At 34.0% G+C, this 18518-nt stretch overlaps 1 protein-coding gene across 2 annotated transcripts in view; it reads left to right on the forward strand.

Annotated features, from left to right (window-relative positions):
* Positions 1–1597: 1597 nt before the first annotated feature.
* Positions 1598–18518, forward strand: part of LOC121737167 (phospholipid phosphatase 2-like) — a 101006-nt gene continuing 84085 nt past the window's right edge. Inside the window, exon 1 of one of the 2 annotated variants that reach the window (XM_042128757.1) lies at positions 1598–1906. In XM_042128757.1, coding sequence (XP_041984691.1) covers positions 1796–1906 — 111 coding nt within the window. In that variant the 5' untranslated portion in view covers positions 1598–1795. Of the gene's footprint in view, positions 1907–14932; positions 14990–18518 lie in introns of those variants that run through there. The other variant, XM_042128758.1, reaches the window with a different exon arrangement.

Raw genomic sequence — 18518 nt, forward strand, 5'->3', positions numbered from 1 at the left:
CCTGTATAAATAATTATGTCTGTATAAATGTGAGTTGTGACTATTCCCTTACAAATTACAATACGTTCCAGTTTAAACGTATACTAGTCTTGTGCAATATTATGGTCAGAGAAATGTATACTAAGCCACAGTGGAATTCCCTTAGTCATAGTGTTATACCTACGTGGATGACTATTTAGTTAAAATTCCGATCGCAAACTACTACTGGCCACTGGGTAATATTAAGAGAATACACAGTTGGGAAAATTGTGGTAAACGTTTTTGGGTGATTTTGGTATAATTTTTTTTTGTATCCTGTAACTTGTAAGAGTCAGTTCACACTTCACACTGCGACGCGACGCGGCTTTGCGATTTAATTTAAACGACCTACTCTAACATTTTGACACGGTAAAATTTAATGGCCTCTAGTGCCAATGTATTAGGCACTTTAATGTAAGTCACTGACATAGTATGTACTCGTAGTACTTACTACCTCAGTGATGTAAGTTTTTTTTTTATAAAATAAGGGGCAAATGAGCCAACGGATCACCTGATGGCAAGCAAATACCGTCGCCCATGGACATTGAAAGATATGCAGGTGCGTTGCCGGCCTCATAAGCAGTAGCACTATTTCCGGACCTATACGACCTGAAAACCTTCATGAAGAGAGGGTACGCTCTCTTCATGAAGGTTTGCAGGTCGCTTTGGTCCGGAAATACTGCTAATGACAGTTTGTTCCAGAGATATTATGTTTATATGAATAATAATATTGTTATGTTTCATAGTACTGACTACAACCCCTACTTAATTCCTATTAAGCTTGGGAAAAGGGGTTAGCAACATCACAAAAACCCCCGCACTAAAGAGGGTTTCTAGAATCGTGTATTAACTCGCATACCAGCGCGAATTAGCATCACAAATGGGGGTGAAAGTAGGTGAGTATGCATCTGAGAGTACAATGGGATCGATAAATGATAACACGCTGTCATGACACTGTCATGACATGATTCACATGTAAAACATGAAGGGAACATGAAATGGGTGTGTAGGATCCATACTAATAATATTAATGCCAAAGTGTGTCTGTTTAAACCGCTAAACTGATTTTGATGTTTGGTATGGAGAAACATTACGCCCCGGAGAAGGCCATGATACTTTTTTCGCGAAAAAAAGTACGCGTCCCACGCGATAAGCACATGATCTAATTATACACAGCCTAAACTACTTTATTACACAAAATGAAATCCAAAAAGTTCAGCACTTATAATATTGGAACTTTATTTTATTACTATGTAAGCATCAATTAAGAGTGTTAAGTAACAATTAATCAAAATTATCCAAAAATAACAAATAAAAAAACATGGAATTCGAAACAAAAAATTTTGAAATACAGTCAGCCAAAAAAACTAAAATTTGATCCGTTTTGTGCCTACCTATAAGTATTTTAGGAATTATTTTTAGCATCATCATTACCCTGCACGCTTATCTCATACAATACAACTAATAAATGAGACTGTAGTAAAAAAACACTTCCTTTACACCTGGTTTACCTGGGTGACTCATAAAAACCACGTTTCGCACTACCAATAACCCAAACTTGTCATTCCGTCTCGCTTACTATGCGCGCGCGCACGCTAATGTTTTATCTATATTTACATTCGCTGTACAAGTGGTTTTTAAGTGAAAATGACTAGTAATCACCATATCAGTTGATAATCAAGTGTTTTTATGTGTAAAGTGGGTGTGATGGTGTGATGTGAGTTTTGAAAGTGTAAAAGTGATTTTTTAAAATTTGACAGTTGTTTTTTTTTTCAAAATGCGCACGATACGAGTGAGTTGCTTCAAAATGCCAAAACGGTCGAGGGTGGTACCTGTTGAAGGGGTGTACACTATTGGCATGTCTTCTACGTCTACCCTGGATATAGGGGTAAGTGAACATACAGTCGGCAGCACAAGTTTGTTTACGTTTTGTTATCGAAACATGGGGAGTGGGCTTTTTAAGGTTATACAACAGATAAATATAACAATAAATATTTATAATCACTCTTTAGTAAGTAGCATCTTAGGATGTTATGGTATGGTAAATGGTAATAATAAAATTAACTCAAGTTACAAATTAAAAATCATGTTTGTTTCTATACAATATTATGTATAGAAACATACATGATCGTGCATGTAATTACTACAGCAAAAATATTTTCCCGTTGACTAATAAATTCCTAAGCTTCCAAGATATTTACTATATAGCCTACTTTACTACGTCGGCAATATTTCCAGAGGATGGCACCATGGTCCATGACATAATATGACATAAAAAATCTACATACGAGAAAAAGTTGCGCGTCTCAATCATAAAGTTAATATACCTAGCGGAATAGAGCAACAATCTCGAGCTGTCAAACGAAACCGAAATTGATTTACATCTGTGTGTAAAATATTATGTGTACGTATACATGACGTATACACTTACACAAGCATCTTTCTATGAGATTAAATTGTCAAAGTGCCAATAAGTGCCTACTGGACGTCAAAAAAGAGTTCTGCTGTCTCTTTTTACCACGCAGTGTTAGTAGATAGTGACATCTCGCTTGCTCAGGCCTTTTTTCTATATTCCGCTAGGTATATTAACTTTATGGTCTCAATGCCATTCTTCAAATATCAAGGAGGCAAGGTCAGTCAATTGCCATTTCTATTATTATACTCATCTTACTAGAGAGAACCGTACATCTTTCCGGGACAAAATACCCTACATCTCCTTCCCGGGATTCAAAGTATCTCCATTCTCCATACAAAATTTCATCAAAATCGGCTCACCGTTCAGCGGTTTGGGCGTGAAGAAGTAACTGACAAACAAACACACTATATAATTTTAAGGAAGTAAGTATAAATTAAGAATGTTACTAATAAGTAATAACTAATAAGTAATATCTGCTATCAACGAAGCAGGTTCACCTGTTAATTCTAAGAATGATAATAATAATTATGAAAGAATATCATTACGAAAACAATGAAGGCTTGGATTTCTATACAATTTCAAAACAGCACACATGTATTAGGAAACGAACTAACTACTTACGATGGTTAATTTTTTTTTACCAGTAAACTTTTCGAAAGAATAGAATACACGTTTATTTGCAGCTAAAATAATAATAAGATACGTAATAGAAGAAAACACATACTTAATAGAAAGAAGACCAGTAAATATCAATGAATAATTTTATCATCATCATCATCAGCCTTTAGCGACTTAAATATGATAGAATTTTCGATGACTAAAACAAAATTACACAACACAATATAACAGTATAATGTAAGGAGTTTACCCTGCCTTCCTTCCTTCTTAATTCAGATTTTGAAAAATCGGCCAAGTGCGAGTCAGACTCGCGCACGAAGTATTCCGTACCGTTATAGAGCGAAATAATGGAAAAAATTGTGTTTTTTTGTATGGGAGCCCCCCTTAATTATTTATGTTATTTTAATTTTATTATTAAATATTAAAGTACACATATGATTGAGGATTTTGTGAAAATTTCAAGTTTTGCCATTATGGATTACGAGCCAAAAAGGCCAAAAAAATTACATTTGTTGTATAGGAGCCCCCCCCCCGCCCCCCCCCTTAAATATGATCTTTATTTTGTTTTTAGTATTTGTTGTTATAACGGCACCAGAAATACACAATCTGTGAAAATTTCAGAAGAGTAGCTATAGCGGTTCTTGAGATACAGCCTGGAGACAGACAGACAGACGGACAGACATCGAAGTCTCAGTAATAGGGTCCCGTTTTTACCCTTTGGGTATGGAACCCTAAAAATCAATCTTCCATTTTGTAGTCCTATTCCATACAAAAGCACGTAGATACGTCATACGCTGGTCCTTACTGTCTTATCCTTGTTTATTTTTTGTCCCAATTTTTACGGTGTCTGTGTGTCTATGGGATTATTCTAATGAATGTCTTTATTGCAATACTGGTTAACCTTCACCTGATATTATGTTTCAAAACGATTGTTATCTCGTTCTTCTAACCAACAGAGATGTTTTTTTTTTTTAATTTATTTATTTAAGCCTATTCAAATTGATAACTTTTTTTAATCTAGATTTTGCCTACTTCACATGCGTAAATTAAGATGGAAATATTTTAATTCAGGTTTAAAAGTAGCCTTGAAATTTAATCACTTAACTGTTAACTGTAGGTACTAGCATAGAGGAATTAAATATGGCTGGTCTCTGGTACTAGGAAGATACTGGGCCCCGAACTTCGCGCGAAATATTTAGTTACTTACTAGAAACCATAAAATATAGCACACAAAATATATCGCAAAGATTAAAATCTAAATAACTCATTCACCAAATTTAAACCTTTTGCCTAGGGTGCAAGAGTTTATTTTACTTTCAACCTAAAAGGGATTCTTGGTTTAAGATATTCCTTTGTCCAAGTAACTGAGGTATTTACGACTGGTTCCTTTGGAATTCGTTTTTGAATCTAGGTGGGGTCTAGAATATTTGTGGTGGTAGGTTCTCTAGAATTTGCTATGTAGATGACGCCCACAACTCCGTTGAGCCAAATTCGTCTATCGCGCGGGAACCTCAATTTTTCCTGAGATAAAATTTAAGTAAGTAAGTATAATATCTAATGTCCTTTTCCGGGGGCCGGGACTCAAAGTATTCCTTAGTTATTACCAAGTGTATCTATATATTAATACGTGAGACAAAAACTTTGACGAAAAATGGGGAAACGTAGGTGAATGAAATTTTGCACAGTTATAGTTTATATGGTGAAGGAGTGCATCGAACTAATATTATTTTGAAATTCTGCTTTTATCATACATTTTTTTAACAAATAAAACATTACACACACTAAAAAAATGACAGATTTTTTAAGAACAAGCCTATACATACGAATTATCATAGACATAATATATACTGTCGTATTATGTCTATGCGAATTATACTCTTTTATTTATGCTTGACAACAAGTTGACAAATTGAAAATGGATTATAGTTTTTTTTTTTATTGAATCTTAGATACTAAGACAATACTTACACAGCCAGTATAAGATCAGCTGAGTCCCAGACTCAGAGAGTCGAAAAAACTATGATAAGGGTCGAATTTCGACTATTGGGCGATCTCTAGTAATAATATTAGGAACTACAAATACAAGTTACAGTTAATTCTCTTTTGCTGACCCTATACGTCATAATGTTTAAACTTAATGTCCTAATAAATTACAATGAATTACCGTGTAGTAATTATTCATAATTTACTTATTTACTATCGTCAATGCTATAAATATATTGCTATAAAAGTGCTATAAATAAGTGACAGACACAAACAGTAGGTAGGTAGGTAGTGTACATAGTTTAGTAAAATGTAAATATAATACTTAAGTACCTCAAGTTTATTATCACTTGCACTGACACCGTTAAAGCGACAGTGTGCATGTCTGTCTTAAAAGACAGAGAGAGGTAAACCTCTCCACGCCCAACCACTGAACCGAGGTTGCTGAAGTTTGAAATCTAGATACTTTGAGTTCCCGCAAAAGGACAGAGGTGAGAGGATACTTCTAAACCTGGAAAATGTATAAATGCAGTGTCCGACAAGAGTTGATGTATGCTTCAGTTCCTCACTTATGGTGATGCGATCGACCAAAAATTGACCTTCAGACACCACTGACCACTGTAAAGAATTTGGTCAAGTACCCATCGGTCAATACATACAATAAACGCGTTGTGTATTGCAACATATTAAATACTAGCTGTTGCCCGCGACTTCGTCCGCGTGGACTTCAGTTTATAGCGCGCGATGTCAACAAAATTGGTGTCAAAAGCTTTTATAAAAAAACCCTGGTACCCCTTAAATCAATACAGCTGTGCAGTGTGCACACAATAAGTATTTCATTTTTTTATATTAAACTTTATATTTTATGCCAAATTTTAAAGCTTATTTAGCCCTCCAATTACACAACTTTACCCATAAACTATTTATCATTGATAGATTTAAGGTTACGTCACTGCACAGATAAAGTACTGAGTTATTTAATAATGTATAATAGATATAACAATCGAAAAAAATCGAAACTTAAATGTAAGATGATACCACGTCTTATAGAAAGACTTTTGAGCAAGCGTCAGCGCGATGTAGAAGACGCACGGCGCCATCTATTATGAATTGTTGGAACTAACTTAATTTGAACAAATTTACGCATTTTCACCCCCTGACAACCCTTTTTTCCAGTAAAAAAGTAGCCTATGTCCTTTCTCAGGCTTTAGACTATCTGTATACAAAATTTCATTACAATCGGTTCGGTAGTTTTGGCGTTTGGCGTGAAAGCGAGACTGACAGACAGACAGAGATACTTTCGCATTTATAATATTAGTATAGATTATGTGCACACTGCACAGCTGTTTTTGGGTATTTTGATTAATTAAGGGCCGCGCTACACCGGAATGGCAGCGGCGAGGCGAGCACTTTCAGCGCTGCCATTCCGGTGTAGCGCGGCCCTAAGATGGGGTACCACTTACCAGGGTTTTAAAAAGTTTTTAAATTTGACACAAATTTTGTTAACACCGCGCGCTATAAACTAAAGTCCACGCAGACGAAGTCGCGGGCAACAGCTAGTTATGAATAAAAAACATATTATATAGTAAAGTAGGTATGATTAGTTCTGTTACAATAATAAAGTAAAAAACAAAACGCCATCTGTTTTCATATATTAGAATTAAAATGTTGATTGCATTGATATATTTTCTGGATGGAATATAGGCCAACACGGTACACTCGAACTCCTTTATTTTAGAGCGCCTTCTGTTGTCAAGTTGTCACATATATTAGAAATGCAGTAGGAGTTATAAGATAAGATAGATTGATTATTATTATACCAAGTGATTATATTATTTAACATAATATTCTAACGTATTAAAAACTATAAACAAAAACATACTAACTAATAAGTACATGATTAGTTCTATGTTACAATAAAGTAAAAAATAAAACGCCATCTGTTGAATCGTATTAGAACTAAAATGTTCATTGCATCGATATATTTCTGGATTTTTTTATAATATTATACATAAATTAATACATTTAAGATTTTTGAAATATTATTTTAATACACATCAAAGACCCAGGAACATTGAAAACTTTTTGTTCCGCCTGCGGGACTCGAACCCAGGACCCCCGGGATGAGCGCTGGCCACGCGCAATGCGAATTCATTTTCATCGATATTTTCATGGAAATAAGATATTTTCCCACACCAAAATGTAGCCTATGTCCTTTCTCAGACTCTAGAATAACTGTGTACAAAATTTCATTGCAATCGGTTCAGTAGTTTTGGCGTGAAAGCGAGACAGACAGACAGACAGACAGACAGACAGAGATACTTTCGCATTTATAATATTAGTATGGATTAATATTATTGTATTCAGTGCCGGCTTTAACTCTAAAAGCGCTCAAAGGAAATCTATGACTAAAATCTGTTAAGGTGACGCCTTGATAATTTGGCTGCAGCCAACGATATCAAAATACTACTAACTACTAATACGTTCTAATTCTATGGCTAGAGCGATATCAATTTTTATCAACAATGACTAAAGATAAGAAATTAAAGTTCATTGTCAGTATTCATCATGTCTTTATCTTTGAATTACCCATAGCATAGCACGATTGGTCAACTTTTATAACACAGAAAAATTAATCAAAAAGACCTCTATAAAACAGGGATTCTAATTTTGGCAACAGAGGAGAGTGATTTATGCTTCCAAAATTTGTACAATCTATGTAGTTCAAGCATGCACTATAATTTGCCCATAGCTTATATGAAATTTATATATTTATGGCTTTTAAATTACGCGACAAAAACCGTTTTGTCGCTTACGCCCTTTCCATTTCGTCACCCTAAGTGTTAACATTTCTAGTTATTTTCTATTATTTTGCACTTGGTGACGCCTGCAAGTCCGTCGCGCCGTCCGTAAGTTATGGCGCGGGAACCGACATTTTTCCGAGATGACAAGTATCCTATGTCCTTTACCGGGACTCAAAGTATCTATATACCTTTCAGCCAAATCGGTTTATCGGTTTGGTCATGAAAAGACAACAGACAGACGGATACGCTTTCGCATTTATAATATTAGATTGGATGTGGATTTCTTTTGTGGCCATGCTATGCCCACAGATCTAGCGAAGTTCGCGCTCTGTACTTCTATACATTATGGCTATGCCTGTTGGACGATTTTGATAGCCAGTTCTGAACTAAAATAGACCACGGATAAGGATAATACACATAGGCTATGTAACAATAGGCTACATTTATGGATATTTTTAACTCTCCCAGTGGCGGCGCACGCGCAGGGACAATAGAGTTTCCTGTTATTATGTGTTATAACAATAGTGAGGGCTGCTGCACATTTTACACAAATCTCAGAAATAATTCTAGTTAGATTAAGTTATTATTTTTAAAGCACAGGGTATACCATATACAATATTATAGGGAATACATTTTAGGCCACCACGGCGCGACGTCTCGCTTCATTTTACAGCTGAGCATCACATGTAGCTTAAAAAGTCTAATTTTATTAATTATTACAAATTACAAATAAGTATCGAGTATCATAATATACTTACATAATATATTTAGTTAACATTATTGAGGCGGCTTTCACAAGTTAGACAACAGTAAAAAGACTAGGTATTTGCGTACGGTTATATTTTGTGTTTTAAACCTAGGTATGTGGAAAAAAAGGCCAAGCATCGTACTGGGAAGGACAATGATCGCAAGCACATAAAAATATATAGGTACAAACGAACATAATATAACCTTCTCCTTTTGGAAGTCGGTTAAAAATTATAATATCCCGATCTAAATAGCTACTGACACCTGTGAATGGTCAAGTTAAAATGTCAGTTTAAACCTATAGACTATGTCATAAAGTGCTTGGCATTTTATTTGCTTTTTTGTCGGTCACGGACCACGGTCGCTTGTAGTAAAAGTCGGAAAGGCACCTTAAGGCGAGGATAAACCCCAATTTGTTATTCCGTGACTCCCGGTTTACTTAGTTCCAATATAATAACAAAAATGTAAAAAATATGAGATATAAAGCACAATATTTAAAATACCTTAAACCATAAACATTTTAATAAAACGTAATACTTTGGCTGTAATTAATTTACAAACTCATCTCCGACAAAAATCTATTTCGTCGAAATCTAAGTATTATACATTTTATCTAAATAAATTGTTAGTAAATCTATATTAAAATCTCCTGAACCGAACAATTTTGTTTCTTAATATTTATTTCCAAAGATATTTAAAAAAACATGAAAAATAGAGAAGATCCGCCCCTAGTAACTACAGTTTTATGCCAAGCTAAAATGAATCTTATTGCGATGCGTATACGCTTGGTCTTTGGTTGTGTGCAAGGTTATCGTTTTGGATTGAGATTAATCCCCGCCTTAAGGCGCTCCCCCTACGGAGATGCCGTAATTTTCCGTATTTAGAACCTTATTAACTCATAATTTGAAAGCTACAAAATTATAATAAAAATACAGCGATAATCTTCAGTTATATAATATAAATTATGAACGTTCCTTTCATAGTTATAATTTCCTATTTTTGTTTTTTATACTCATGATATCAGCTTCCAAATTAATCCAAGTTAAATCCAAGCATACATTCAGTATCTCCCTAGTTTTTACCTACAAATTACGGTTATTTGAAACACACGCCAATAGATCGACAATTTCATGGACGTTTGAATTTTTAGGTCAATTTTGAACTAAGATAATATAAGTAAAAAAATTGGATTTTGGCGCGATCTCGGCAGCGCGGCAAATGTATGGTCAAGGTCGTTTGCTCAGGGGATGGCTTTAAGATCATAATATTTTAGTAGAATCAACCTACTAATAATATAAAAAAGCGCTAGGTTCTTGTTACAATAGGTATGACTCTTGTTACAATTATTACTGGAAACAGTTTTAAGAGGATACACCAGGGGCTAGAGAAATGAAAAAAAAAGTACGTGTAATATCTATAGCTGTCTCCCTTACCTCAAGCCTATACCGTAGAACGCGATAGAGAAAATCAACGATTCGTTGTCCCCTGATTCCTTCTCCAAAACATAACCGATTTAAGTAGTTTTTTCATTAAAGATTAAAAAAAGGATTGAGCTGTGTTCCTATGTTTTGCTTTTTTTTGTATAATCTAGCCAAATCTGTTTTCTGGACGTTTGAACACAGCGGAAAATCTGGTCATTTTTTGGGTTTTTGAACGTTCATATCTTATTTAATAATTAAATTATGAAAAAAAAGAAAACATAGGGACATTGTATTAGTGGCCGTAGATATTCAGGAAAAAAATTATAACTCTACTAGCATTATCCAGGGAGGAATCAGGGGACAACGTTTGTATGGAAAAAAAGGCGGTGTGGACTCCTCTTAACTTATCAAATTCAAAAATTAACGTAACTATTATAAATCTAGCTTTAGTAGTCATAATATTTACATTTATTCCCGTGGTGGTTTCCCTTAATTAGTTCTTTGACTTTCAGTCATTGTAACTTTGTAGGTACCTACTGCATCTCCCGTTTTTTGTGGGGAGGGAAAACAGGATACCTACTTCCAACTCTTCCCAGTTCCTACCTTTCTTCTGATTAATTTCGTTGCGGGTACCAACTTGCCAAGACAGTTTCAGCATGTCTCTCGGGGATGAGATCATAATAATATTATTATCAAAGGGTTTTCGTGGTTGGATACCGCTATCGATCCTGGCGACACATAAAGTGCGGCGCGCGGCGGTGGGAATGCGTGGAGGGCTAAAGCCAGTTAAAATATAAAAAATAAAATATTTGTTGTACTTAAGTATAAAAAAAAGTACTTAAGTATTAAAAAATGTAAAATGACTCAGGATAACTTAATACATCCTGTTAGACCATAGCTATATAATAGAGGTATAACTATAGTTAATTTTAACCTATACACGTGAGTTACGATTTCGATCTATATGTTAATTATCTGAAATGTTTTGTGTTTAGTTTTTGTTATTGTTACATGGATATAAAAGTTTAGATTAACAGCTTTACTCAAAGACATTTTGTTTGTTCAACGTAAGCCTGTATAATTGTTATTTTATCTAGCCAAGAATTAGGGAATGCTTAGAATTTATAAATAACAAAATTAAAGTTAATAATTCCTTACTTAGATAATAATTATTAAAAAATACCAAAAATTGACGACGACGACGAAAAGAAATCATCATACACACAGCACACGCCACGCTGCGATAATTTTACTCTTTTAAAAATACCCAACAGTTATAAAGTGCTTAGTCCTTTGCGTGTATTAATATTAAAAATTGAATAGTAAAATCTTTGCACAAAAACATATTACATAAAATGACCCCAAAACCCCTAAATATTCCATTCTTTGGTCACAATATTATGATTTCAGAGGTTTGCAACTTGCAGCAGAAGGTTGCAGCTCGTAATAATGGCCAGTCTACATATTTATTCCAATCCAATTAACTGGATTGCTTCTGCAATAATGTAAGTTGGAATGCATTTTAATGCAGTGAATTGCATTCCAGTGGCCGTTTAAATTATTCCAGTAGCAACCATCGCTGGATTAGAATAATGTATCTAAATTATCATCAAAATATACGTGGGAGAGCCGTGCTTCGGCACGAATGGGCCGGCTCGACCGGATAAATACCACGTTCTCACAGAAAACCGGCGTGAAACAGCGCTTGCGCTGTGTTTCGCCGAGTGATTGAGTTTACCGGAGGCCCAATCCCCTACCCTATTCCATTCCCTACCCTCCCCTATTCCCTCTTAAAAGGCCGGCAACGCACCTGCAGCTCTTCTGATGCTGCGAGTGTCCATGGGTGACGGAAGTTGCTCTCCATCAGGTGACCCGTTTGCTCGTTTGCCCCCTTATTTTATAAAAAAAAAAAACGACGCGAGCTAGGGTAATTAAAATTGGCCATTATCCACAAAATAACAACCGCAACGCGAGCTAACTACAATTGAATCCAAAGTTCATTTTACTCGTGTCTCTAATAACGCAGCCTGCCTAGCATACGCCAACGAGATATCTCACCCTGCATGTTTTCTCGATGTTTGATGGTTTGTCTCTTCATCTCTATTGACTCTAGCATGACAAACATTTTTTCTCGCTTAGATCTTTCATCGAAATAACACATTTTTATAGAGTATTGTCGAGATGATGTCGAGATTTTGACATTATGAGACGAGTAGTTCTTAATAATCTCGAGAGTGAGATATCTTGTTGGCGTATGCTAGACAGGCAGGACTCAAGAGTCTAGTGTAACACATCAATGTCTCATTTAAATAGATACGGTAAAGGTCAAGCTAATCCTTTCGAGGAAGTTTTTCAAAGGCGCGGGTTAACTCACACTATGTTATTTACTGCCTGAATTTTAACATGTTTTATCCGACTACAAAAAAGGGTCCCATTCGGATTATATTTTTATAGTTCGCTTCTCACGATCTTAATTATATTGAAACGTGGTGGAATAACTTTGCAAATTAATTCTTTGAAATGCTAAGTTACAAAATTAAAGATAGATAATAATATTATCATCAAATATTATGATAGTCCTTACAATGTAAGTACAAATATTGCAATTAAAAACAGCTTTTATTCAAATAATCATTTGCAATAATAATTAAAACGTAAGTACGTAAAATAATTTATTAATAATTATATAACTAGTAATATTATTATTAATAATAATAATAAAAAAATATAATAAACTTATTGGTCCGGGGCATTGAGGTAAAAAAGGAACGCTGCCATCTAGTATTAAAATTTTGTAACTGCTAAAAGCGCCATCTATTATTGAGTAGCGGTAAACTCATATTTAACAAAACCTGCTGATGATATTCGAGGATGTTATTTTTTTCAAATATAATATAAGCTTCGACTAATATTTTTATATCTTCAATTTGGCTGCATTATATAGCCGTTTTGTCATAATATATATTTTTTTACATTTAGTTAACTATTAATTAATACAAACTAGATATTAGGGCTTATTCACATTATATTCAAAATTAATTAAAACGAAGTATAATAGGGCTGTAACAAAAACTATCGACACCATAGTGTTGCGCGTGAGAACATTCCTGCTCGTACTCGCGAGTTATCGATAATTGCGTAATTTTTTATCGATTGCCACAAAAGTGATGGGATAACGGTTTGGTTGAGCTGGGAGTTGCAATTAAAATTTTCTTGCTCGGATTAAAAAATATTGCTGTTGCTCGAAAATTGGTTGCGATTTGCTGAAATTGGCTGAAACTTTTTTGACCAGTACAGAAAATTTTAACGCAATATCCACGCTAATTTTCATATTGTGTATAGTCCATGTCAATTTAATTCTAAATTCTAATAAGTAGGTATAGGTATAAATCTAAGCCAATCTTGAATGGACGTGTCAAGTGATGCTCCCAAATGAATGCTACGATTTTTATCTTAAGCACAGAATAGATAATATGTAGTACAAGTATCTTAAGTTTGAATAAAAACAATGACACAGTAATTTTGCCGGTTGCATGGATTAATGACTAACGGCCGTTCCCAATATTTGATCTATCTCTGGTTTTGCCCTACTAGAGATAGGAATAGCTCACAATTGACATAAAATATATGTCTCTAATGTCTAATCTGAGCTATTCCTATCTCTAGTAGGGCAAAACCAGAGATAGATCAAATATTGGGAACGGCCGTTAGTAATCAGAGTAAGAAAGAGATTTATATCCCTTTTGGTTTTCCCTTTATTATTTTTGAGCAACAAGCAGTCGTTTCTCACGGAAGTTATCAAGATGTGTTACGTTACGTACAAATCGTGATGGACGTGTTTTGGCTCTAAGTGCAGAGTACTTAGTCAAAATGCATTTTGACATTCTAATTTCTTTTTCGAAACTAGCGAATGCATTTTGAGAAGGGCTATAATATTTAAATGTGACGTGAAATCCGTGCGCAAAATAAGAAAAAAACGTTTGTTGCGTTGCATTTGCCAAAATTAGTTATCTTGGGAATATTGCTTCACTTCCGATAGTTTACAAATTTATTACAGACACTTCATAATAGTTTAGAAACTGTATCAACGCCGACTATTGTTACAATATAATAATAATAATACAGAATAAAAATAAAAAATAAATACTTATATAGAATAATAATAAGTTTATAATAAATAGTTTTAAAAATTATTAATTACTTACCCTTCGCTTTGTTGTAAGTTTTCTTAACCAATTAGTTACTTGCGACAAACGCAAGTAACTAATTGGTTAAGAAAACTTACAACCGAAAATAGAAGCTGTATTTTACTGTAAGTATTTAAGAAGTATCTTTCTATGTAAATTTTTATGTAATAAGTAATAAATTTACTAATAAATGTATTGTGTGCAACAAATGTTAAATAAGTAAATAAATACTTAAATACTTAAACCTTTTCCTTTTTTAAAAGTTACTGAAAAATTTATCTGCCGATTACGAATATCTACGTCGTTGGTGATTTCAGACATGGTACGTACATGGTACGTACACAAAATTTAAACCTTTTGACAACATTAAAAGCATAGACTTAATATATACGTACACAAAATTTAAACCTTTTGACAACATTAAAAGCATAGACTTAATATAGCATTATATTATGTTTATGATTAAAAGATACATACATGCAACTTTGAACTTATACACTTGTTTCACTGCAATAGATTAGGCGCATGTAACTCCAAACAAATCTTCGGGCAAACTGTAAACTTAAGTCAGTGTTAGACGGCACGGCAGGGAATCCACGCGTCTTGAGCTCGCGGTGCGCGCGAAAGTCTTTCGTAAATCGAACATCGTCTTTCGAATTTAGAATATTTTTTTTATTTCGAACTTATCATTTGTTATAATTTAAAATAATTATCGAATTATTTTTAATTTTGTGCAATTGTGTTTGTGTTTGTTTTTCGAAAATGTTTTTGGAGGTTTCGCCGTTTTAAAACTTGGTGAGTTTCAATCATAATATTTAATAGTATTAACGTAATAATTTATTAACATATTAATATTTAATAGTATTAACTAAGTAAGTATTAATATTAAAAATAAATGAAGAAAAGTTATGTTTAATATTAATTTAAGTTTTAAATCTGAATAAACTTTTTATATTTCAATAAAATAAGTAATAAATTAAGTACGCAATTAATTTACATAACGACCTACCTACCTAAAAGGAGATAGGTATGCAACATGCACTAAGCAGAGAAGCGCATAATAATAATATTATTTATGTCAAGTCTATAAATTATTAGGATTATTATGCAAACTTACTATTATTTAGCTTTAACGCTAACACTAGGTATTTCTATGAACTATCATCTTACTATCATAGCTTAATCCATACAGGTAAATCGTAAAGAAAAAAAATTTCGTTTATTGATTTTCAAACATATACGTAAGTACTTAAACAAAATAGTTGATTATTTCTTAATTATTTAATAAATAAAGCAACAAAATATTATTGTAATTACTAAATTTCTTATTTCATTTCAGTCGTTATATCGATATTTTCGATTATGTATCGAATCTGCCGATATCGATAGCGTACGATGGGAAGATACTGTATGAAATATTACTAACCCGACAATAAGATAATAATAAAAAAAAGTCGCAACTCGCATCAGATTGTATTATCTAAGATTATAGACTACTCTAGATTCTAGTAGGTTCATTAATTTATAGACCACTAGATGACGCCCGCAATTCCGTTGCGCCAATACGTAAACTGTACATTTTTCCGGGACAAAAAGTATCTTATGTCTTTTCCCGGGACTCAAATCATCTCCATGCCAAATTTCAGCAAAATCGGTCCAGCGGTTTGGGCGTGAAGAGGTAACAGACAGACAGACAGACACACTTTCGCATTTATAACATTAGTATGGAAGTATGGATAAAAATGCACTTATTCAGATAAAACACGTAGGCGCCATCATGTATGACAAAGTCGTAATTATTATCATTATTTATTACATGGTGTTACATAAATGGGTTACACATTTTGGTGATAAACTTTAACACTCGATGTGACAATTTTGTAAAGGTCAATGATAACAAACTTTTTAATGTTTCTGGTATTGCGTTAGAATGTGTGTACCACCCTTATTTAACCTTTAACATGAACTAAAGTTAATCGATAAAGATTTTCGTAGAGGAAAATTGAATAATTTACCATAACATTGTCTCCAATTACTATTATTATCCATACTAATATTATAAATGCGAAAGTCTTTTTAAAGATTTTCCATACTTAAGATTTAAGATTTTGGTCTCTCAGCGCTGCTACAGGCTACTTACACTGTGAACTCTATACAAGTAATACATTCATACTCTAAAGTAGGTATTATCACTTAGTTTTGGTACAACCTATAACAATTATACAGCAGCAGCTACTGTTTAATGTTTTGTATACACTATTTATAGTATTATGTACCTTTATTATAATTTTATATATTATTATTGTATTGTTATTAACGCCTCCGTGGTCTAGTGGTTAGAGCGTCGCTCTCGACTCCGGAGGTCGTGGGTTCGAATCCCGCGTTGGAAACATGTTATTTCCAAGTTTGGTTAGGACGATGCAGGCTGATCACCTGATTGTCTGATAAGTAAGATGATCCATGCGTCGGATGGGCATGTAAAAAGTCGGTCCTGCGCCTGATCTCTCGACAGTCGTGTCGGTCTTCCGTCCCACTGGGTTATGAGAGTAAAGGAATAGAGAGTGCTCTTGTGTACTGCGCACACACTTGGGCACTATAAAAGTACTCCTGCGTACCTGGTCTGGTTTCAATGAAACCGGCCACCGTCACCGAAACCGGTGTGGGGAGTATTATTATTATTGTTAAGTTGTCTGTTGAGTTTGTCGCACGTCATACGTTTACGGAACCACGGAAGACCAGGTACCGTGGTGTTTCTGCGCTGCGGTGATACACCTGAGTGGTATTCCATTTCTGTGTTAAGCAATACACAGTACACTGCCTACTGATGCCGTTCTTGTTTTTTTATTTTCGTTTTTTGTATTCGTCGTTTTATTGTATAATTGTTTAGTTATTGTAAGAATGTAAATGTTAAAATTGTGTACTTAAGTTATAACATAGTCTTTAATCTTTACTATATATTTTTTTTTTTTTTTTTATATTAAGTATGTATTGGTGTCAAAATTTTGTAAAATTGTTAGTTTTTAATGTGTATTGTCATAACGCATGAATAAACTATTATTATTATTATTATTAATTGATAAAGAAAACGTCTTGTCTAGCTTTGTGCTATAACTATTACTATGTCGGCGTTATCGATTAAAACATTATCGGTCGCGTGTTACCCTTGCACCTGACTCATAGATTGGAGACAACAACTTAACTCTTACGATAAAGAAGTTACAAAGTTACTTACAACATATTAGATTTTTTTAACAGTTGAAAACAGGACTTATCCATGTCCATCTACTGCAACAGCTTTTGCAACGTTACAAAGACAGCAACATGAATTATTTAGTCTTAAAAGATTAAAATTGCCTCGTTTAGTAAAACAAGAGCCTTATTTATTTATACATAATACCTAATTACTAGTTGTAGCCTACAAGTCCGTTGCGCCAAAATGTACTTTAATTTTATTTAATTTATCACCTGGGAAACCGTACATTTTCCGGGGTAAAAAGTATCCTATGTCCTTTCCCAGATCTCAAAGTATTTTATACGAAATTTCGTCAAAATCGGTTCAGCGGTTTAAGCGTGAAGAGGTAACAGACAGACACACTTTCAACAGTACCCAAAGCTCTGTAGGAAGATCCGCCTACAATCAAACCAATGTTCATAGCCCACATGCAGCGTGCACCAAATTTTTAATGATTTTATAACTTGAACGAAATTTCAATATGGCCGTAGGCGGAAACTGTATTGCCCATAAAACACCGGACGATGTAAACCGTTTATATTTTATTCTATACAAGGAAATTGCGAAATTCCGGATATGTACTTTATAGAATTTATTTTCGATATCGCTCAAACACGTGCTACAATTTACAAAGTCTAAGAAGTAAACGTTTTTGTGTACGTTCCGAAATATACGCCTGTAGTGCATTGACGTAAGTATTATATGACTTGGATGGGATGTAGTAATTATCCATATTAGGAGATGGCCCAGTAAAGGACGTAGGATTCTTATCCCCGAAAATTGTACGGTTCTCGCACGACAAGCGAATTCTGGCGAAACGGAATTGCGGGCGTCGTTTATTAACGTATAACGTCACACTTGTCTTATCAGTGGCTTACCAGGAAAATTACAATATTATGGTCTCGAAATCAAGACATAATATGAGCACTGGTTGCTGAAAACCCCAATATACTGTAAGTACGTCAATAAACCGGGCCAAATTTCGAATCTGATAACTAAACGAGAGCTCCTAGTCAACACATTTTCTTTATAGAATCGTCTATCAAAAATGTATGAAGTTGACATAAGCGTTTGATAATAATCATGAAGTTG

This window comes from Aricia agestis, chromosome 20 (genome assembly GCF_905147365.1).
Source record: "Aricia agestis chromosome 20, ilAriAges1.1, whole genome shotgun sequence".
Taxonomy (NCBI): domain Eukaryota; kingdom Metazoa; phylum Arthropoda; class Insecta; order Lepidoptera; family Lycaenidae; genus Aricia; species Aricia agestis.